Source organism: Bos taurus, chromosome 11 (assembly GCF_002263795.3).
Source record: "Bos taurus isolate L1 Dominette 01449 registration number 42190680 breed Hereford chromosome 11, ARS-UCD2.0, whole genome shotgun sequence".
In the NCBI taxonomy this organism is placed as follows: Eukaryota; Metazoa; Chordata; class Mammalia; order Artiodactyla; family Bovidae; genus Bos; species Bos taurus.
Window position 1 is genome coordinate 102,484,520 of NC_037338.1, and position 23,589 is coordinate 102,508,108.

The 23,589-nt window shown below is 48.5% G+C and overlaps 1 protein-coding gene across 1 annotated transcript in view; it reads left to right on the forward strand.

Annotated features, from left to right (window-relative positions):
* The first annotated feature begins 470 nt into the window (after positions 1 to 470).
* Positions 471 to 23,589, forward strand: part of CFAP77 (cilia and flagella associated protein 77) — a 153,888-nt gene continuing 130,769 nt past the window's right edge. Inside the window, exon 1 of the mRNA XM_002691610.6 lies at positions 471 to 863. Within this exon, the coding sequence (XP_002691656.3) occupies positions 519 to 863 (345 nt within the window). The 5' untranslated portion in view covers positions 471 to 518. The remainder of the gene's footprint in view (positions 864 to 23,589) is intronic.

The following is a 23,589-nucleotide window of genomic DNA, read 5'->3' on the forward strand; positions in this document are numbered from 1 at the left end:
GTGTGTGTGTGTGTGTGTGTGTGTGTGTGTGTGTGTGTGTGTGTGTGTGTGTGTGTGGCGAGGGAACGGCGCGGGGGGGTGGGATGGAGACGGGGGAGAGGCGCTGGGAAAAATGGGAAGGGGTGGAGAGCGGAGGGGAGTGTTTTAACTTGGAAATCAGGTGTAAATGGTCCTCTAGAAATCCGTCGCTTTTAAAATCTGTGTAGACTTCAGCTAGATTCGTAGCCCTGTGGCGATTCCTGAGTTTTCCTCGAGTAAGAAAACTCCGAAACAGGTCCAATTAGGTGGCCGCCAGTAAGTCAATCGACCTGCTCCTTTCCAGCGCCGTTGGCGTCCCGTCGCCACGGAGACGGGCGGTTCCATTTTTCCTTAAGGGGTGGTCATGATTTTCTCCCCTTTTCAAATCCACAGCGAGGCTCCCAGAAGACCCTCTCATAAACCTACAGAGAGGTTTTTGTAGGTTTTAGCTCTCCTCGCAAGGAGGCGGGGGAGTGAGAGGTGGGCACGCCTCCCTCCGGATGGAGCCCGGCGTCCGAGCCCCCCCCGGGGTCCAGGTGGTGCGTCCCGGGACTGGGGGCTCACCCGCTCTGAGCTCCACGGCTGCCCGCCCCCAAGCTGGGAAGCGCGCTGAATCCAGCCGGCAGGCGGACTCGCGGCGACCCCCCAGGATGCCAGAGGCTAGGAACTCCTGCCAGGACCTCACGCGATGGAAGAAGAAGAAGCCGCCGGTCCGCCGCACGGTCAGCCAGATCTGCCCACCCCCGCGGCGGCCCCTGACCGTGGCCGACATCCGGCCGGGCATGGAGAATGAGAGGCTGGGGGTCGTGCGGGATTCCATGTTTCAGAACCCGCTCATCGTCAAGGTGAGGACCTCCCCACACCCACTGGCCCCTTTGCGCTCGTCCCCTCACTGGGCATCCGCGGGGCCGCGGGTTTCTACCTGTTCTGCCCGGGTCCCACCCCTCCCGCCCGAGCGCGGCGTTGGAAGCTCCAGCTCTGGTCCAGACAGACCTGGACCCCTCCCCCCTCCACGTCCTCCGGCCTTGGTGCGGTCAGTGGCAGGCCGCGTAGTCTCGCTGAGCCTTAGTTTCCTCATCCTCAAAGTGGGTCGAGAATGGAACTCTTTCAAGGGAGTGATCTCAAGGGAGTGATCGTGCAGATCGCATAAGGTAATCAATCCCTGCAGGACCGCCGACACGCGCGCGGTAAGCCCTCCACGTTGGCGGCTGTTTGCATATGTATTCGCCCGGAATGAACCCAAGGGGTGACAGACTGGTTGTCCTTACCACCTGCCAGCCCTCCCAGGGTGCAGGCCGCCTCCCTCAATTCTTCTGCACGCCGGGGCTGCTGTTATGTACGAGGGTTCTGTATCTATCCCGAAAGTATCACTTCCGTGTTAATTTCCACCCGGTCATACTCTTATGCAAAATTACGACCCGACGCATCGTCCCCACACCCACCACCAAAAAGCGCAGAACTCTCTGCAATGGGGGGCCCACAGGCACCGGCGAGAGGGAGGCGCAGTTTCCAAAGAGTTCGCCTCCCCTTTGATCGCAAGCCCGCTCGCGTTAGTCAAGTTTCCAGGCTAGTGATAACCCAACGCCGTGGCATCCACGCGCCTTCCCGGGATGAGGGCGCCAGGAAAGTCAAGTTGAAGTTTGGCGCTAGGAAAGCAGGTCATGCAATTTTACCTTGCGCCACTGGAGGGCAGTGTGCCTTTAAAAATGCGCGCAGCTCGCCAGACGCTGGAGGTGGAAGGCGCAGGTAATAACCGTGGATTCAGTAGCAATTATTTATCTGAACGCCAGGAGCTGCTCAGAGCTCAGACGTTTTGGTTGTTGTTTGTTTGTTTGTTTTTGGTACAGGGAACCTAGGCTATCTTAACATCGTAGTAAGATGAGCTGAGTTAATTGGCTCCTTTGAAAACCTTGACTTTCTCCTCTTGCCTTCTTCAAACTATTGTTATGTTCCTGGGCCAGCAGCTGGGAGAAGCTGGCTTGTTTCACTGGGCACTCTTCCATCTAATATGCTCCCCTTTTTTTGCCACCCAAAGTGGAGCAAAGTTCTTCACCTGTTTCTAGGTGAGAATAGCCATTCTCAGAGGACAGGTGCCTCCCACAGATGGGATCAAGATCAGACATTCTGGGATCAAGAGGACATCAACATCCCTGCCTCTGATCATTGCTTTTACTCAAGCAGTTACTGATGGGCCAACACCTTCCTACTTCAGTACAAAATGGACAGACAACACAATGGAGTTATTCTCCATGGCGAATGAATAGTGTGTGATACCCATCCCAAGCTACCATATAGACATAAAGACACATATACAATATAGGTAGATGTGTAGATATACAGGTGGCGCTGTGCTGAAGAGTCCGCCTGACAATGCAGGTAGATGCAGGAAACACAGGTGCAGTCCCTGGATTGGGAAGGTCCCCTGGAGGAGGGCATGGCGGTCTACTCCAGTATTCTTGCCTGGAGAATTTCATGGGCGGAAGAGACTGGCAGGCTACAGTCTACAGGGTCACAAAGAGTCGGACACGACTGAAATGACTTAGCATGCACACACATACATATTATACACGTATGTTTTGCATATGTGTGTGCACATGTATGTATGTACAATATACATGTGTATGTATATTGTGTCATACATACATGTGTATGTATATAATGAGCTTCCCAGGTGGCTCAGTGACAGAGAATCCACCTACCAAGCAGGAGACAAAGGTTCCCTCCCTAGGAATGAAGGAAGATCCCCTGGAGAAGGAAATGGCAGCCCACTCCAGTATTCTTGCCTGGGATATCCCATGGACAGAGGAGCCTGGCAGGCTACAGTCCATGGGATTGCAAAAAAGTCAGACACAGCTTAGCAACTAAACAACAGCAACAAACATGTATAATATACATCTATAGGTAAAAATTCCTGTGCCTTTTCCCTTTTGCTTGTACTGCGTATCAAGAAGGACAGCATTTGGCCTCTGGATGGCGCTAGCTGCACAGCTTCCAGACATTCAGTCCTATTTCCTGAAGCTGAACTTTGGGTTGGAAAATGTACAGGAGTCACTGGCCTACGTGTGGAGGTTCTGTCTTCAGGGCCTGAGACACAGAGCCAGCAGGGACGGGGCTTGAGCGGCAGGGGGCGTCCTGGTGACTGTGCCCAGCTTGTCTCGTTGGGGCAGCTGGACTTCTTTCTTTCCTCCCTCCAGTTTTTTTTTTTAAACGTCATTTTTTTTTTTAATTTTATATTTTATTTTTTTAACTTTACAATATTGTATTGGTTTTGCCATATATCAACATGAATCCGCCACCGGTATACATGTGTTCCCCATCCTGAACCCTCCTCCCTCCTCCCTCCTCGTACCATCCCACTGGGTCGTCCCAGTGCACCAGCCCCAAGCATCCAGTATCGTGCATCGAACCTGGACTGGCAACTCGTTTCATATATGCTCCCTCCAGTTTTTTATGGGCCCTAAGGTACTGACAGAGGGTGAGATGGCTGGATGGCATCACTGACTCTATGGACATGAGTATGAGTAAACTCTGGGAGTTGGTTATGGACAGGGAGGCCTTGCGTGCTGCAGTCCATGGAGTCACAGAGTTGGACACGACTGAGCTACTGAACTGAACTGAACTGAACTGAAGGTACTTTCAGTAGCAGTTAAGATTATGTCCACATTTCAATACTGACCTCTGCTGCCAGATTTTCTACCAAAACCTGACCTAAGTAAAAGTTGCAGAAACACCGAGCCTGAGGCGCAGCCTTGACTGTTGCCTTCTCCAGACCTCTCCTGCCCTGGGCATGCTGGGGCTGTGTGGCAGGCTCTTTGTGCCAGGTTCTGGCGGGACTCAGGGTAGAAGTGACGTTCACTGGCTCCCAGGGCAGCTCTCCTCTTACCACTTCAAACTCCAAACAGCTTCCTCTATTTTAAAGAAAATTTAAATTATGAAAAAACTTGGGGAGGGAGGGTTTCAGTTCTCAAGGAAAGGAGAAGATTGAAAGTGTCCAAGATGGCGGAGCCTTTAAAAACAAAATCTTTTCAAAAATAATATATTGCTGAACTTTCTGTCGAGGCATGGCTTGTGGATTTCTTCACTGTGGCATGTCAGTTTCATGAACCCAGATTTTCAGGCCCTCCTTTCTGTGCGCTTTCTCAGTGTGCAGCAGAGGCGGGAGTGCCCTCTGCCCGGGGTGTCTGCAGGAGGATGATTGGAACTGAGATATATTTGGGTTTTGTCTCACTGTGAACCTGAAGGCTGTTGTCTATATTGGGAGAATGTAACACCATAGCTATAGTCATTTACTCCCCCGAAACTGGGGGTATTGTTGCTCAGATTGTTTTCTCCAGTGAATAGGATCAGGGCTTTTTTTCATTTAAAATGCAGCACACTGCCTTGAACAAACACAACAGTGCTGTTTCACACCCATGGAATTTCCCAGGACGTACGCATATCAGTTATTCAAGAATGTGTCTGCAAGATGCCACCGTAAGCAAGTGAAAAGTGAAAACCTCAGACATCCAAGCAGATATTTTATCAGCAAATGCTCAGCAACCGTTTGCCTCATTTAAAGCCAAGCCAACCGGCTACTGAGTGGGGCTGGTTGAATCAACCCCATGTTTTCATGTGGCCCCCAAGAAGAAGTAAATATTTTCCACTAGAAAGGGCTCCTATTCTATTGTATAAAGTGACGTGAGCCAGTTTTCCTTCAAATGTGATTCTCTGGGAAGAATAAAATTAAATAGAGAAAGAAGCCAGCTTCTCCCTGCTCGATTCTCATTCCGCCAGAACTCTGTGACTCAACATAGGATCCTGCTCCAATAGCCTTCAAGGCTCCTTCACAGAACCTGTCAGGGTTCACCCTTCCTGCCAGCCGAACTCAGCTGATAGCCTGTCAATACAATTATGGGGAGAGACTGTTTGGTTTGCTTCGCTGACAGCCTTGAATCTTCTGTCGCCCTGGAGAGGCAGGCGAGGTATAGGGGTGGAATTTATTGAATTGAGCATCCTTAGAGAGTGCAAATGATCACGGCACCCGATTTTTTCATAATTTATCACCGACTTTGTTTTTCTGTGGGGGTTTATGTCACAAATAAGAAGTGCATGCATTTGTAAGATAGAGTTACAGAATCACATCATTTGGGGGCTGGAAGGAGGCTTACAGCCATCTAGTCCAATTCTTTTTTTTTTTTTTTTTTTTGAGGATCTTAAGGCTCAGAGGAGGGAAGAGACTTGCCCAAGGCGCTACCCTGACCTGCTCACCAAAATGGGGTGAGACTTACATCACCTAGCCTCCAGTCCCGAGCTCTTTTTGGCCACAATACATGATTAGCTAATGAGTGACGACCCGGATTGGTTATGTATCTATACAGCAGGTAGTCAAAAGATGTTCACCAATGAGTCTGATTCCATTATTGTTTCACACAACATGCCTTTCAGAGTGAACTCTACTAATTTCTTGGGATTTGTTCAGAGTCAAGAAATATTTACTGAATGTCCATGAAGTACTCAGCACCATGCTAAGCTCTGTTGAGGGCATAGAGGCAAATTCAGAGCTCAGCTTTTGCCTGCAAGGAGTTAATTATTCAGCTACAGGGATGGAATATATATGTTTATGTACTTATTGTTGTTGCTGTTTAGTCGCTGAGTCACGTCCAACTCTCTTGCAACCCCATGCATTCCATAGGTGGCTCGCCAGGCACCTCTGTCCCCATATATATGTGTATTTCATATGTATGGCATATATACGTGTGTGTGTGTTGTATATATGTGTATGTGTATATATGTGTATACACCCTTCCTGCCAGCCGAACTCAGCTGATATTCTGTCAATACAATTATGGGGAGAGACTGTTTGGTTTGCTTCGCTGACAGCCTTGAATCTTCTGTCTCTCTGGAGAGGCAGGCGAGATCTGTTTGGTTTGCTTCGTATATGTGTATATACGTGTGTAACACATGTATATTTGTGTGTGTGCACAGATAATAATGAGACAGGCAATGTCATAGGTCACCCCTTGTAAGTTTCAAGTTTCTGCACTACCTGGATGGGTTCAGATTTGGGAGGAGGAAACCCTGAGCAGGACTTAAGAGGCTTTATAGAGGAAAAGTTCTGAAACTGGACCTTGAAGGGCGAAAAGGTAGATTCTGGTCCTGGGGTGGGGGTGGAGACTAGGAGAAACCAAGCCTTCCAGGGCTGTTTGATTCCACCCTCCTCAGATCCTGAGTGTTCGCAGATTTCCACCCCAACCCCAACAGAGTTCTAGTTCCTCAGCCTTGGCACCAGCGCTGGGATCATAGTAATCGTCATCACGAGGAAGCATTTATTTAGAGCCAGTGTGTTCAAACTGGGTGCTTGACGAAATTAGGCAACCACACTAGGAACGTAACATCTCTAATAAGTGTTGATGCTGGTGAACGTCAACACGTAGGTAGAGACAGATGCAAAGAGGATGGCAGACCCACAGTCGGGGGAACACCCCAGTGCAGGTCAGGGTCTTTTTCATGATCGAGTAAAGCGTGACAGTGTTACATTCCGCTTCTGCGCTGAAGACAATGTGCCTCTGATTGTTCAGATGCTTTTACATTCAATTTACAGAGTAACTGGGGAAAATACAGCATGAGGAAGGGGACTGAAATTCCACCACCATCCTAATGATAGTCTCAGCCAGCTGGTGGGAAGCTTTTATTTTTCCAGGGAAAGCTGTGGGCTCATTCATCCCTGGAACTCTTTCTCTCTCGGTCCTTTTTTTCTTTTCTCTTCCTCCTTTTTTTTCCCTCTCTTCTTTTAAATCAAAACTTCTGGCTTCCTGGCACCCAGGCACATCTTTGGTGATCAGGGTGAGCGAGCAGGGGCTGTAAGCAGTGCCCGGTCCTATGGCTGTTTCAGAAAGCAGACATGCTCTCTCTCAGGCTTTTTACCATCATGGTAGGGGGCGCAGGTTAGGGCGGAGGCAGCTCTGCTTGAGACCTGCCTTCCTCTTTGTCCCTCTAAAGAAGGAGCCTTTGGCTTTCAAACCTCAGGAATTTGGGTTCCCCAGGATGAACCCAGCCCCTTTCTAAACTCTCAGATCACTGGCAGTAAGGCTGTTTCTCTAGGAAGAATTCTGAGTCCTGTATGGACAAGTCAGCAGTTGTTTCCAGCACCTTCCAGAACCTTCCAGGCTCACGTGCTGCTCACTTGTAGAATTTAGGCCATTTTTCCTGTACTTGAAAGACAGAGTTTTCTCGATTTAGGACTGGCCCTGTGGAGATTTCAAGCCCCTATTTCCTATTGCAGTGGTTCTTAAGTCGGTCATCTGTTTCTAGCAGCATGCGTTCTCATAAACTGTCTCACTCAAACCGCTTGTTAAGAAAATGCACCTTATAAAAACCCCAAAAAACGCACCTTTAACTGTTTAAAAAGTATAATGGGAAGGCAACTCAATTAAACGTGTTCTATATGGAGACCCTAACTTGTTAGGTATGATTTGAGTTGGTTTTGTGTTTGTGCTGGCCCTGCAGTGAATGAATCACAGACTGAGGGGGTTGGAAGCAAGCTCAGACCTCGATGGGCTTCTGAGGCTGGGCGATTCCGTTCCTTGAGGCCAGTGTGCAGAGCCATCGTCTGGCCCTGGGGACCCGACTCTGTGAAACCCTAGGTTCCTCTGCTGGGCCGTCAGTCCAGGACCCTCTGGCTGGCTGGGCAAAAACAAGCCAAGGCACAGTCACAATCGTACTGCATTTTGGCGGGTTTTAGCAGATATTGTGAGTGTTGTGTGCTTCTTGCCTGACTTGTATTAAATATTTGTAAAGAAAAATAAGATGCAAGCATTTGTTGACTGTTGGTAACAACTCAACTTTAGATGAAATTGCCACTTGACTCCTTTCAAACCAGAATTTGTGTGAACAAGGACTGTGAAAACAATTCCAGGCTACAGCTTGTGTTTTCATATGATCACAAGAGATACAGCTGTAAGTTGGCTGCTCAGGCAGGTATAAAACTGCAGCCACCACACTGGAGAGGAAGGCGGTGTGGATGGCACTCTACAGCCAGGCAGATCCCAGGGCGGGTTCTGTCTCAGCCGCTTTCTTGCTGTGCCATGTGTGAGGTTACTTACCTTTGAGCCTCAGTTTCCTCTCTGTAAAATGGGCTGTTATAGTTAGCATCAGCTGTGGGGGAGTCATGAGGATTTGATGAGATGACTCATTAGAAAAGACCCTGATGCTGGGAAAGACTGAGGGCAGGAGGAGAAGGGGGCGATGGTAGGATGGCATGGTCGGCTCAGTGGACGTGAGTTTGGGCAAACTCTGGGAGATAGTGAAGGATAGGGAAGCCTGCCATGCTGCAGTTCATGGGGTTGCAAAGAGCTGGACATAATTTAGTGACTGAACAACGACAAATGAGATGACACGGCTGTGCCAGGCTCAGGAGGGCACTGAATAAGGGGGCACTTTGGTTATTTTCCATCATCCTGCTTCCAACACTTAAGTTCCTCAAAACAACCTTGTTCTCATTAATCGACCTTCAGTAAATGTCCTCAGTGTGAACTTATGAATGTATCATGAAACAGATCCACTCAGGGCCTTACTCTTTTCCCCCTTTGTGCTCTTTTTTGGAAAATACCATTGCCCACCATATCAGATGTTTCCTAAAGCCGTGTATCCTGGAACAGATGGGTGCGCCCTGGCTAAGGGTGAAGACAATCCTACTTCTAACTCTCTTGAGGGTTCTTGGACAAATGGCTTAATGTCTGAGCCTGTTTCCTCATTTGTAAAGTATGAGTTGGAGAAGACTCTTGAGAGTCCCTTGGACTGCAAGGAGATCCAACCAGTCCATTCTGAAGGAGATCAGCCCTGGGATTTCTTTGGAGGGAATGATGCTGAAGCTGAAACTCCAGTACTTTGGCCACCTCATGCAAAGAGTTGACTCAGTGGAAAAGACTCTGATGCTGGGAGGGATTGGGGGCAGGAGGAGAAGGGGACGACAGAGGATGAGATGGCTGGATGGCATCACTGACTCGATGGACGTGAGTTTGAGCGAACTTAGGAGTTGGAGATGGACAGGGGAGGCCTGGCGTGCTTCGATTCATGGGGTTGCAAAGAGTTGGACACGACTGAGCGACTGAACTGAACTGAACTGAAAGTATGAGTGCCAGTACTTACCTTGTTTACTTCTCAAGGATGTAAGGAAGACAGATTTGAATGAAACACTATCTTACAGAAGAGATTATGGCACTCTAGAAGCAGACCAGTGGTTCTCAACCTCGAGGGGCAGTCTGGCTCCCTAAAGAACATCCAGCCATGTCAGAAGAATGCTTTTGGTTATCAGAACTGGAAAGGGCACTGCTAGTGGCTAGGAGCCAGGGGTGCCGTCCAGCAATGCACAGGACGCCCGCCCCCACCACCCTAAGCAAGAAATCATCTCCCCAAGTACCAATAGTGCTGAGGCAGGGTTTCTCTAAAACCCTGAACCAGAAAACATCAACATGTGGAGGATTCATTATTAGTTCATCTGTGGTCCAGGGTCTCTTGAAAATTTAACACAAAGAAGATAGAAATGCAGTGTTTTAGTTTAATTTCTTCTGTCCCCAAACTCCATTCATTGTTATGGCCATTTAATTTCTTTTAATTTTTAAAAACTTTTATTTATTGGCCATGTTGCACATCTTGCGAGATCTTAGCTCCCAGACCATGAGGACCATCAGACCTTTTATGGCCATTTAAAATCCCTTGCCTTTTTTTTAAATTTAAAGTTTGGGTTTTTTTTGAAACTTTGGACCATTTTTAAAGTCTTTACGGAATTTATTACAATGTGGTTTCTGTTTTATGCTTTGGTTTCTTGGCCATGAGGCATGTGGGATCTTAGCTCTCTGACCAAGGATTGAACCCACACGCCCTGCATTGGAAGGCAACATCCCAGCCCCTGGACCACCAGGGAAGTCTCTCAAATCCCCCTCTTTGGCTCCATCTCCTTTCCCTTCGTTACACGTTCCATTTGCTTGCTGGTTTCCGTCAGGGCTTGTCTATCTCCAGCCTCACCCATGTTGGAGTGAAAAAAAAAAAAAGCATCTCCAGCCATCCGCAGAGCGTGGCCCGGTAATTCATCAGCTAAACTGGTTAGCGTGGGGCTGGTTTGTCTAGCGGCCACTGGCCGCCGCGCACAGGCTCTGTCTCCCTGGCGCGTCGCCTGCCACGGGCTTGTGTCGGTTGCGTTTTTCTCAGCATGGACTCATTTAAGATTTAAAATGGAATGGATTTGGTTCATCAGAAATTAAACTCCTGGTGGACCGGAGCTGCAGCCCAGCCCATACACTCTTGTTGTGGCATTAACTACAACATTTCAGGCGAGCAGGTCAACGTGCTTTATAAAGAAAACAGCTGTATTTTTCCACCCAACAGTTTAAAGGCCCATCAGGGTTTGGTCAAGAAACTGACTGACGTGGGTCAGTGAGCAGAAAGGTCAACATGAAGGGCACACGGGGGGAGAACAGCTAACCAAGAGCATTGTAGAAAACACATAATGAGCCAAGAAAAGGGATTTTTTTGATCTTTTATATGAACCAAACAATACATATTGGCGGGGAGTGGGTGGGGGGTGGTGGGGAGGCCAATGAAGCCAGAAGCGAACAAGATGAATTTCTTTGTGTGGATCAAAACCTTTTGTGTTTGTCCGGAGGAATGAAAGTGGAGAATCAGAAGCGCTTTGATTTCGAGGTAAAACATTCGTGAGAGGCCACGTCACTGCCAGGTGGCTGGCCCTTTGGAACCAATGGCGCAACGTCCAAGCTCTCTCGCCACATCAGAGAAAAAGCCCCAGCTAGCTAGCCAAAGCTCAGAGGCTGCCCCTCTCACAAAGATGCGGGCACCCTGAAAGTCACGAAGAGCGGCAATCTTATGGCCGGAGCGTTGCAGTTAAGGGAGTTGGAAAATTTGCTGGCAGCTTTTTGGGTCAGTCTTGCTGGACTCTAGTCAGTTTGGCCATATTGCTGCCTAAAATGCCGTCTTAATGGTCCCATTTAGGAGCTGCATTCCTGTATCCCCATGGTCTCCCACAGATCTTTAAGAACAGAGACACTGACTTTAAAACATTCGTCTTGGTGTGTGTTTGAAGCTGTCAGTGAACCCATCTGTCAATGAGCAAATATTTATTGCACACCTATAATGCACAAGGCACAAGTGGAAACAGGAGAGGTTTAAGAATTCGTTTCTAAGGAGTTTATGGTCCGGTCGGGGAGAACCAGACTCGGTGCATTAAAACGACTCCCAAAAGTCATTAGAGGTGGAAGGAGGGGCGCTGAGAGGTGTATCTGAGGGTGAAAGTAGAGCAGTATTGGAGCACCCAGGGCAGCTCAGAGAGCCTGTGCACCTGGGCTGGGGCTGCAGGGTGGGTTGGATGCCAGTGGCTGGACAGGAGAGGAGGGGGCGCCTAGGGAGGAGCTGGCCCGAGCAAGGGTCTGAAATGGACAAGAGAAGGTGCAGCCTTCACTCACTGCTTGAATTAACAGAATTAACTGCTTGTGTAGCAGACACAGAGCTAAGCACCAAGGATACGGGGGTCGGGGGAGGGGTATAAACCAATCTGGCTATGGGCCTTGCTGTCACAGAGCTTACACTCTCATAGAGAGAAACAGGCATTAAAATAAACAGCAAAGCCTGGCTGGGCTTCCCAGGTGGCTCAGTGGTAAAGAATCTGCCTACCATTGCAGGAGATGCAGGTTAGATCCCTGGCTTGGGAAGATCCCCTGGAGGAAGAAATGGCAACCCACTCCAGCATTCTTGTTTGGAGAATCCCATGGACAGAAGAGCCTGGTGGGCTACAGTCCACGGGGTCGCAAAGAGTTGGACATGACTGAGTGACTGAGCAAGCACTCGGTGATGGCTGTCTGTCTGGATGGATTTGTGTTTAGCGCCTGAGGGCAGCTGTGCCTGGATGGAGGGGTGTGAGGGAAGGTCTCCTAGACTGGATGACTTGAGCTGAATCTTGACACCAAGATGAGCCAGGAGAGATAAGATGGGGGCAGAGGTAGAGAAAGGTAGGGATTGTGTGGCCTGCAGCTTATGCAATTCGGGGATCTCTTTTTAAGTAACAGGGTACAGGGACTTCCCTGGTGGTGCAGTGGTTAGGGCTCAGTGCTTTCACAGCAGGAATCCAGTTTCAGTCTGTGGTCTGAGAACTAAGATCCTGCAACTTGCATGGTGAGGCCAAAAAAAAAAAAAAAATTAAGAATTGAAAAAGAAATAGTATAAAACTAAAAATGATGTTGGAAATGAGATCCAAGGCCCTGGAAGGGGCCACGTGCAAAGAAGGGCCCTGAAGATGAAGCTTTGTTAGTTTCAGGGTGAATCAACTTTGGACTGAGAGAAACTTTCTGGGAAAAAGGATGGTGTTTTCATGGGGAGGGGGAAGGGGGAAAAATGCACTGAATTGTCAGACTTGAGCATCCTCAGTTCCTCCTCAGGCTATGTGTCATCCATCCATCCATCCACCCATCCATCCATCTATCCAGCCATCCATCCATCCACCAATCCATCCATCCATCCACCCATCCATCCATCCATCCACCTACCCATCCATCCATCCACCCATCCATCCATCTATTCACCCATCCATCCATCTACCCATCCACCCATCCACCCATCCATCCATCCATCCACCCATCCACTCATCCATCCACCCATCCATCCATCCACCCATCCATCCATCTATCCGCCCATCCATCCATCTACCCATCCGTCCATCCACCCACCCATCCATCCATCCATCCATCCACCCATCCACTCATCCACCCATCCATCTACCCATTCATCCATCCACCCATCCATCCATCCACCCATCCACCCATCCATCCACCCATTCATCCATCCACCATCCATCCATCCATCCATCCACCCATCCATCCACCCAACCATCCATCCATCCATCCATCCACCCATCCATCCATCTGCTCATCCATCCATCATCCATCCACCCATCCATCCATCCATCCACCCATTTATCCATCCATCCACCCACCCATCCATCCACCCATCCACCCATCCATCCATCCACATACCCATCCATCCATCCACCCATCCATCCATCCATCATCCATCCACCCATCCACCCACCCATCCATCCATCCATCCACCCATCCATCATCCATCCACCCATTCACCCACCCATCCATCTATCCATCCACCCATCCACCCATCCATCCATCCACCCATTTATCCATCCACCCATCCATTCATCCATCCACCCATCCATCCATCCACCCATCCACCCATCCATCCTCCATCCACCCATTCATCCATCCATCCACCCATCCACCCATCCACCCATCTATCCATCCATCCACCCATCCATCCACCCATCCATCCATTCATCCATCCATCCATCCATCCATCCACCCATCCACCCATCCATCCACTCATCATCCATCCATCATCCATCCATCCATCCATCCATCCATCTATCCATCCATCCATCCATCTATCCATCCATCCATTCATTCAGTACTACACACTTCCTCTGGACCAGACACTCCAGGCTGCAGAACTAGTCATGAGCTCTTAGTTTCCTGCACACTCTTGTTGACTCAGAGACCTTGGGCAAGTCCCTGGAATGTCCTGAAGCCTTGGTTTCTGCACACCTGAATGGCTTTCTCCCTGAGAACCGTCTGGAGCCTACCTTTCATTTGCTCATTCGACACTTTGCAAAATATTTATCAAGGGGCTGTTGGGTGCCAGGCAGCCTGCTGGGCCTGGAGGGACCTCTGTGGACAGGAGAGCCTGAGTTCCTGTTTGGAGGCAGCACAAAGCCCTGGTGAAGACAGTGTATGCGTGTGTGCTAAGTCACTTCAGTCGTGTCTGACTCTGCGACCCTATGGACTGTAGCCCACCAAGCTTCTCTGTCCATGGGATTCTCCAGGCAAGAATACTGGAGTGGGTTGCCATGCCCTCCTCCAGGGAATCTTCCCGACCCAGGGATGGAACCCTCATCTCTTAGGTCTCCTGCACTTGGCAAGCTTCTGTACCACTAGCACCACCTGGGAAGCCCCTGGTGAAGGCAGACAACAGGGCAACTCCCTCTTCCCTAGGGATAAGCACCGTGGAGGTGGTTGCAGTGTCAGGAGGCTAAAGTCCAAGCCCAGGGATGTGACATCTCATCCCAACCTGGAATGAGTGGAGTGGTCAGTTACTGGGTGCTGGCCGGAGTGTGTATGTGTTTGTGTTTGGGTGGGTGGTCGGTGAAGACTGTTTCAGACAAAATAAGTGGTTTCATGCCTCCAGGGCAAGGAGAAACTTGGAACTCAGGAAGCTTCAGGGAAGCAAAAGCTGAGAGGAGGCTGGGTGGGGAGTGAGGCCAGATAAAGTGGGGCTCCCGGTTGGATCTGAGAGCTGCAGGGGCCAAAGCAAGTAGGATAAACAAGACTGAGAACAGAGGGTGAGACACAAATCCAGACATCAACAGTAGGTCTAAGTGCCAGCCTCCCCCCACGCCCACCCCCGGTGCTACTGGGGACAGAGGGACCCATGCCTGGCTGCAGGATGCTGCTGGTGGACTGGAGGAATCGTCACGAGCCCTTCTCTGCTGGGACAGACGTGGTCATTGCAGCCTGGGACCCTACCAGGCTGCATGTTTGGAGCACCGTGGGTGGGATAAGCAACACGATGGTTTAGGGTTAGTGCCTGCGATTTGTTTACTTTTTGCAAGTTAAACAAGCCCCCTAGTCTGTCATTCTCTGCATTTTCCCCACATCATTTGAGGGAGCCTGTTGGGGCGATTCTGAGGGATCCCTTAGGACTGAATGCCGGTTTCATGTCTGCCTCCAAAACCTTTATAAACTGTCACTTAAGACTTTGCTCTCTTTGTAGGCACCCAGTGGGCATAAATCTGGAGGTTTAAGCGAGTCTTTCAGAAACTCCCCTTCTAAAAGGAAAGTGTCTGGTGTTTCTGAAACCTCCATCTTTCCTTTGGCAGTAGCGTGGTCCTCTGGCGGCAGATCCTCCCAGGATCGCCTGGCAGGATGCTCGCGGGCCTGACTTCTCCTGGAGAGGGAATGTGTGCGGAGGTGGAGGCCTGGAGTCTGGGTTTCCAGAAAGTTCCTGGCTGGTGACCCGTTTGGCCAGCTGATGCTCTCCTGAGGCAGCTGACAGCAGTTGTACTTCGTGGAGCCCACTGTGTACCAGGCAGTCTCTGCTGGTCCTTCTTAGGCATCACCTCCCTAAAATCTTGGCCACAATTCTAAAAATGTGGGATTACCATCGTTCCCATTTTACAGATGGGAAAGCTGAGTCTCAGAGTGGTTTCACAAGTTGCCCACAGTCATCCAGCACGTGGGTGGAGGTGCCAGGCTTTGAGAGGTCTGGGACTCTGTAGCCTGAGGTTCCAGCCACCGGACTAATCAAAAGAACTTGGTGACATCCACAGCCCTCATTGTTAAATACCTGCTAAGTGCCAGACTTTTGAGTCTATGATCTCAGCTCGATCTATGAGAGATAAAAATCTAATCCATCTACATCTGTGTGTGCGTGCGTGCTAAGTCGCTTCAGTCATGTCCAACTCTTTGTGGCCCTATGGACCATAGCCCATCAGCCTCCTCTGTCCATGGGATTCTCTAGACAAGAATACTGGACCGGGTTTCCATACCCTCCTCCAGGAGATCTTCCCAACTCGGGGCTAAACTCGCCTTTCTTGCATCTCCTGCATCGGCAGGTGGGGTCTTTACCTCTAGTGCCACCTGGGAAGCCCCATCTACGCCTACACCTGTCTAAAAGGTCAATGTCATCCACAGGTGTGTTTTCTGTTCTCAAGGAGCTTATAGTGTACTTGGGCACATTTGCCACACCAGACGCGTGCGCGCGCACACACACACACACACACACACACACATGCTCCCTAGAAGTTGCTGCACTTCTAAGGCTGAAACCTATAAGGCCAATGTGACTCAGACCTACAAGACAGACAAAACAGGTAAAAGGAGGCCCCGTGGCCTGGAGTGGTCCAGAAAAGCCTGTTGGAGCTTCTGGATGACCAAGCAGGACTCAGGGGACTGAGAGGAGAAAGCTGAGCATTTTAGATGTGGAAGATGACCAGACAGGGTGAGAAGCTGGATGCCACGGGCTTGGGTGTGTTTGGAGGGAAAGTCTGGAGGGGGTGTGATAGGAAGAAGGCAAGGAGGGACCGATGCTGGGTGGCTTAAGGTAAAGCCCGCCCTTTCAGCATGGCAACCCACTCTAGTATTCTTGCCAGGAAAATCCCACGGACAGAGCACGCTGGTGGGCTACAGTCCGTGAGGGTCGCGCAACAGTCGGACATGACTGAGCACGCATGTGCACACATATGGTCTCAAGAAGAGACAAGACGTAAAGAGAACAGGAGCATGGACACTTGGTTTCCCACGGGTGCCTGGAGTTTATGTTATTCTAAACATGTGCATCTGCGGGCCAGGGAGCCAGGAGCTCTGGGGGTGGGCGCTGGGGCTCACCAGAATGGCCCCCCCTTTCAACGGGCAGGCCTCCCCTCCTCCTCTCCCACCCACCGCCATCCCCTCCCCGCCCCCCTAATCAGAGAGAGCAAATTGTCATCAGATTAGCGCCAGCAAAGAAAAGCACAGCCCTGCTCACCCCCGCAGTTCGTTAGCATTTAGATAGACTGGGACAGGGTCCCACACAATGGGCATCAAAGCCCGGCTCGGGCGGGCGGCAGGGCGGATTAATTCCTTTAACCAACAGGCCCGAGCTGGCCCTCACTCATTACCCTGCCTTGTCCGAGTGGCTGTTCGATTCGATTGAAGATTACGCCATTTAGGCCCTTCCCTTGTCTTCTGCCGAAACCCAGGGCTATTGAATTGCACATTCTCGTGTTGCCCCGTCAATACTCAGCGGCCTGAGGTTCTAATTCTGCTTCATTTAAACTTCATCAACTTTTCCAATCAAGTGGAAGGATCCGAAATAGGCTCTGTGAGCAGAAAGGCCCCAGTTTCCCTTTGTCAGATAATTTATTCTGTTTTCCCATCCCCTCCCCGCCTCCTTCTTTCTCTCTCCAGCCTTGCTTCCACCCTCCCAGGATCCCCCCTCCCTTTCTTTATCCCAATGCTGAAAATGAGATTACAGTATTTAAATGACTATGATAATCAATCTAGGGACCCGGAGCTGAGATTGAGGTTAATTTTTCTTAGCAGAACAAAGAAGCGTGATGCCTTTGGGGATGTGAAGGTGCAATCTGGGTTTCTTGCTCATGTGTTTTTCTTTTTCCCCCTGCAATTGCAGTTTTAGGAGTCTTTTCTTGTTACTAACTAGGCGCCGAGTGTGATTTTGAATGGGCGGCAGCCCCGAAGAGAGCAGAAATGTAATTTCGAGCTGATAAACAGCTAATGGCCTTCAATCAACAATTTTAATAGGAAAAAAAGGCACTTATATGATATGAGTACAGATCTAATGAAAGGGTGATCATTTACCTTATTTATTTTTAAACACACCAGGAATACTTTCCCACTGCGTTAGAACTAGTAATTACAGCCATGCAGTTCACCCGTGAACCTGTGGATGAGAAGTCTTGTCAGTCCGTCCATCTTCTCCCTGGCAGTTTGTGCCGCTATAAAAGTTAGGATTTTGTCATGTTTTGGCTAATTGGAAACAGGGTCATTATACCATTGAACATCGACATGAAAGTGACTTGTTCAATTGTTACCTGAAGCTTTCAAAGCTGGCCAGTCATTCTGCCGCTACCCGCCTCCCCCCACCCCTCCCCAGCCCAGCTTCTAAAACCGAGATCATCAAAATATGCATATTTCTTTGTCTCCCTTTGCTGTCTTGTCAGAGCTGTTTTACATGCTGCCACCCAATGTTATCTTTTATTTGTGTCAGGAGAAAGGATTTGACAAGTTCAGTATACAACGTTCATTTGGCAAGGCAAATTTTTCATGCCAATTTTGAGGGGGAAATGAAACTATCTTTCAACAGAATGAGCACCATCATTTTTGGACAGACTTATTATGAGAGAGAGGAGTCGCAGAACTTCATTTCCTTGCGTGATCCTGAAAAGTCTAATCCATTTTTTAAAAAGTAGGATTGGGTTTCCACCTGCAACGCTAGCTGGGGGGAAATAAGAAAACACCCATAACGTCTTCAAACAGGGACATCTCATGTTCTGTTCCCCTCCCTGCGCCCCACAAGTTATTAATAGGCTGGAATAAATTGTTCCTCTTCTCTATTATAATGAGTTTGTTTCAGACTCTTTAAACTGTGAGTGAATCTCTGACAGTTATTTACATTTGCAAAGCAAAATATTTAATAACCGCCATTGTCTGAAGGAGAGAACGAAAAACCATAAGCAACCCTATTCGTGAAGAGTGAACCCCCCCGGACCCCCAGATCCAGACTCCATCACTGTTTACCTAAAGAAGAAGCCTCTCTCACCCTCTGTGCTACCAAATTCATTTGGGGCAATGGTTTATGGTGACATTTTTCTTTCTTAAAGCAAATATTGACTCACCAAGGGGAAATTAAAACTCCATTAGGCATCGCTACATTGTACAGCAGCCTGCATTACAGCAGTCAAGCTACTATTAATTGGCTTCTTCCGCAGGAATAATTCAGGCAGGGCAGAGGGAAAGGGGAGAGAGAAGACGGATCTAAGCTATAATTTCTTAAAATGACATCATCTAAATCAGGCCAGGTGATCATTATGTGGTCATTAATCTAAATATAAAGAAGATACTACCTAATAAGACAATGAATTTATCAATACAAAAAGCTTGCAGTGGAGTTAGTGCAAGGCTGGGGAGAGTAGGTGTTAAGACACACGTGGGCCAGCCTCAACCAGGTTTGGGCAGCTCAGGACTGACTTCTCTGAGCATGAGAAGCTCTGACTCTTGCATGCGGGCATAAGGTGCCTTCCAGCCTGTCCACTACTTTCTTCCCAATGTGAAAGCTCTGCTTTTCTGTACCCTTTGCCCTTTCCTCTGAAGCCCAGCCTGAATCCCATCTGCTCCATCATGACCTCTCTGGTCATTACTGGGTCTAGTGATCTTGCCCTCTGCTTTGGATGACCAGGGCTGGTAGGGCAAAAAATGACCGCGATTGAGGTGGTTTAAAAGCAGAAATTCATTGCCTTGCAGTCTGGAGGTTGGAAATCCGGGATCAAGGTGTCAGCTCAGCCTTGAAACCTTGGATCAAAAATCAGGGGCTTGCAAATCAAAACCACTATGAGGTACCATTTCACACCAGTCAGAATGGCTGCGATCCAAAAGTCTACAAATAATAAATGCTGGAGAGGGTGTGGAGAAAAGGGAACCCTCTTACACTGTTGGTGGGAATGCAAACTAGTACAGCCACTATGGAGAACAGTGTGGAGATTCCTTAAAAAACTGGAAATAGAACTGCCTTATGATCCAGCAATCCCACTGCTGGGCATACACACTGAGGAAACCAGAAGGGAAAGAGACACGTGTACCCCAATGTTCATCGCAGCACTGTTTGTAATAGCCAGGACATGGAAGCAACCTAGATGTCCATCAGCAGATGAATGGATAAGAAAGCTGTGGTACATATACACAATGGAGTATTACTCAGCCATTAAAAAGAATACATTTGAATCAGTTCTAATGAGGTGGATGAAACTGGAGCCTATTATACAGAGTGAAGTAAGCCAGAAGGAAAAACACCAATACAGTATACTAACGCATATATATGGAATTTAGAAAGATGGTAACAATAACCCTGTATACAAGACAGCAAAAGAGACACTGATGTATAGAACAGTCTAAAAAAAAAAAAAAAAAAAATCAGGGGCTGGTTCTTTCTGAGGGCCACTTGGGAAGGATCTGTTACAGGATTCTATCTCTTAAAGTAGGCCATCTCCACATCTACACAGCATTCCCCCTGCATGTGTGTCTATGTCTAAATCCACGCCCCCTTTTCGGCCATGCCCATCGACTTTTCGGATCTTAGTTCCCTGACCAGGGATTGAACCGGGTTCACAGTGAAGGCACGGAGTCTCAACTGCTGGGCCACCAGGGAATTCTCCTAATTTCCCTTTTCTCTCAGGACATCAGTCATTTTGGATTAGGGGCCCACCCTAGGTTCATTATGATCTCATCTTAACTAATTACCTTTGCAGTGACACTATGGTCAAATCAGGTCACATTCTGAGGTCCTGGGGGTTGGGACTTCAACATGTAACACCTTTGGGCCTGAGTCCTGGTCCCTGGTCCATGAGTTGTGGTCAGAATAATACGACCATCAGTAGAGCGGCATCCTTTGTGTTGGACTTGACAGGCTGGTATCTTGGTGGGTGTGGCAAGCATTTAGAACTCTGTGGTCTCTTCTCCAGTGTGGTGTGGACACAATTCGTAGGACCATCATGGTGATCTTGTGCCATCTATGGTATTTTTGCCTCATTATTGGTATTTAATCCTTAAACACAACTAATGTGGGTCACTAACAATCTGTATGGTGTTTCCAGTGGTCATGTATGGATGTGGGAGTTGGACCATAAAGAAAGTTGAGGACTGAAGAACTGATGCTTTTGGATTGTGGTGTTGGAGAAGACTCTTGCGAGTCCCTTGGACTGCAAGGAGATCCAACCAGTACATCCTAAAGGAGATCGGTCCTGGGTGTTCATTGGAAGGACTGATGCTGAGACTGACTGAAGCTCCAATACTTTGGCCACCTGATTCGAAGAACTGACTCATCGGAAAAGACCCTGATGCTGGGAAAGATTGAAGGCAGGAGGAGAAGGGGACGACAGAGGATTGAGATGGTTGGATGGCATCACCGACTCGATGGACATGAGTTTGAGCAAACTCTGGGAGATGGGAAGGACAGGGAAGGCTGGCGTGCTGCAGTACATGGGGTCCCAAAATTGGATACAACTTAGTGACTGAACGACATCAAATGCGAAGCCAATGAAGGCTGTTGAGCAGTGAAGCAGTAATCGGGACTGGAGGTGGAAGGATGTGTCGGATTGGCATTAGAAAGGCCCTTCTGGCTACAGTGTGGAGAATGGACTGCAGAGCACCAGGGTGACCACAGGGAGATCCATTGGGATGCTCATGAAGTCATGCAGGTGAGAGACAATCCTTGAATGAGGATGGAGGAGATGGAGACGGGTGGGCACATCGGAGGGAGATTGGGAGGCAGACCTAGCAGGACTTTGTGAAGCGTGATGTATGAGTGCACGGGGTGAGGGAGAAGGAGGTGTGAGGAGTTTGGTGGGAAGGTCACAGGCTTGCTTTTGGATGCTTCTTGTGGGCAAGTGTCTATCTCTTGGTAAGTGTCTGATGATTCAGTGGGTTTCTGGGTACTCTCTGGACCAGACTTCGGTTATATCCCCATCTACAGCTCCCTGCACATCCCCATCTGCATCTCCTCCTGTAACTCCTCACGTTTCTACCCTCTGCCTGTTCACTGTACCCCTTTCTTGCTCCTACACATTCTTTAGGACTCAGTTTAAGACGTTTCTCCGGGAAAGTGATTCTTTATCTGCCAGTGCTTTCTGTGTGCCTCTCTCACTTTATACTCTATTGAAATTGTCCCTTTCTGTGGCTCTCTACCTGCAGTGACTTGTGAGTGAATCTAGGCAAGGACTGTGTCTTTTTCATTGCTTTAGTTCAAGTTCTTAGCCAGTATTTGGCAAATCACAGGCACTCTATATGGTCTCTTGAATAAATGAATGGATGAATATAGAAGAAAATGAATGAGTGAGTATTTGGTGGTTTAGAGGCGTCTTTGCTGATAGGCTGTGGGAGGCACTGCAGTCAACAGGAGTTATGTGCACCAGTGGCCCTGGTTTTTTTGTTTGTTTGTGTTTTGTTTTGTTTTGCTGCATCATTTTGTTCAGTCACTCAGTGGTGTCTGACCCTTTGTGATCCCATGAACTGCAGCACACCAGGCTTCCCTGCCCTTCACTATCTCCCAGAGCTTGCTCAAACTCACGTCCATTGAGTCAGTGATACCATCCAACCATCTCATCCTCTGTCGCCCCACCTTCTGCTCCTGCCCTCAGTCTTTCCCAGCATCAGGGTCATTTCCAATGAATTGGCTCTTCCCATCAGGTGGCCAAAGTATTGGCGCTTTAGGACTATTCTCCATCTTTATGCTCCAATAATATTATCTCTAATTACACAGGCTGCTCTCTCTGCCTGGAACAGCTTCCTTACTCTTTTCATGGGCTGGAAAAAGTGCATTCTCATCCCCAAAGTCTCAATCCAAATGCTTCCTCTTCTTCTCTGACTCCCTCTGTGATGTGAACACTGCCTGTGTGTTCTTTGGGCACAATCTCATGGTGGGAATCACCTTGATGTGCTGTGGTCCTTGGGGCCAGAGAGTGTTCCTTTTTATCCCTCTATTCTTAGAAGCTTGTACAGGGCCTGGCATACAATAGGTGCTCAATAAATGGCTGTTAGTTGAAGGGATGAATGAATGACAAGCTGTGTGACTTTGCGTGTATTATTTCTCTTCCTTTCTCATTTTCAAGATTTTGAATTTATTCTTTAGCTATACTAGTGTATTTTTTTTTTTTCAAGAAAAAATAGATGTGTTGTCCTTTGATATCTCTTAGGGAATGAATTTTTAAAAAGCGTCTTCTATTTGCCTTATTAACTCTATTTCCTCAAGTGTGACTTTTGTTTGTCTTCATTCTTTCTTGGTAATGTTTTTTCTCAACTATTTGGCTACTCTTTGTTGTGCAGAATATTTATATTTCCTATTCCTTAAATACTTGTATGGGCAAGTTTTGTCTCTTTCTTGTGGCCTACCTCTGGTGATTGTTGGGGGAGAGTTGGATGTATTGGGAGGTGGGATGAACTGGTGGTTTTTCTTCTGGGTGAGACCCTACTTTGGGGAATAAGGAGTTTTTCGTCACCCCTTCCCATGCTCACTGCTTCAGTCTGGGTGCGGGTGCTGCTGCTGCTGTCTGCCTAGGGAACCTTGGAAACGGAAAGGCTGTGCCAGCCTGCTTGTTCCCAAAACAGCTCCTCAGATAGGCCCTGACTAGTGCTCCAGAGACATTCCTTTCCTGTGTGTTTGATCTGGACTTGACTTTCTCCTGAACACTCCCTGACTCTACGGTATCATTTCCCACACTTATTTCTGGTGATGCTTTCCTCTGGTTTTGCTTTCTGTATTTCTAATCCTGTCTGATTTTGACCATTTGGAAACTTCTCAAAAGTCCTGGTCCCTTGATAGAGTTCTTTCTTGTTTTCCTACACTATTTTGGGTTTTTCCTTGTGTAACATACTTTCTTTATCCTTTCATGATATTTTAGGAGAGTGGGAAGGTAGATATACATGCTCAGTCCACCATTTGGGACCAATCTTGTTTCTTTTCCCTAAGATTTTGCAGGCATTACATCTCATGATATGTTGTGAAGGAGTAATCCATATCATAGCCTAAAGATAGTTATGTTTATCTTTTAAACAGAACTTTAAAAGGCATCCCTGGTGGCTCAGTGGTAAAGGATCCACCAGCCAATGCAGGAGACATGGGTACCTTCCCTGATCCGGGAAGATCCCACATGCCTCGGAGCAACTAAGCCCAAGCACCACAACTGCTGAACCTGTGCTCTGGAGCCCGGGAGCCGCAGCTCCGGAGCCTGTGCTCCCCAACAAGAGAAGCCCCCGC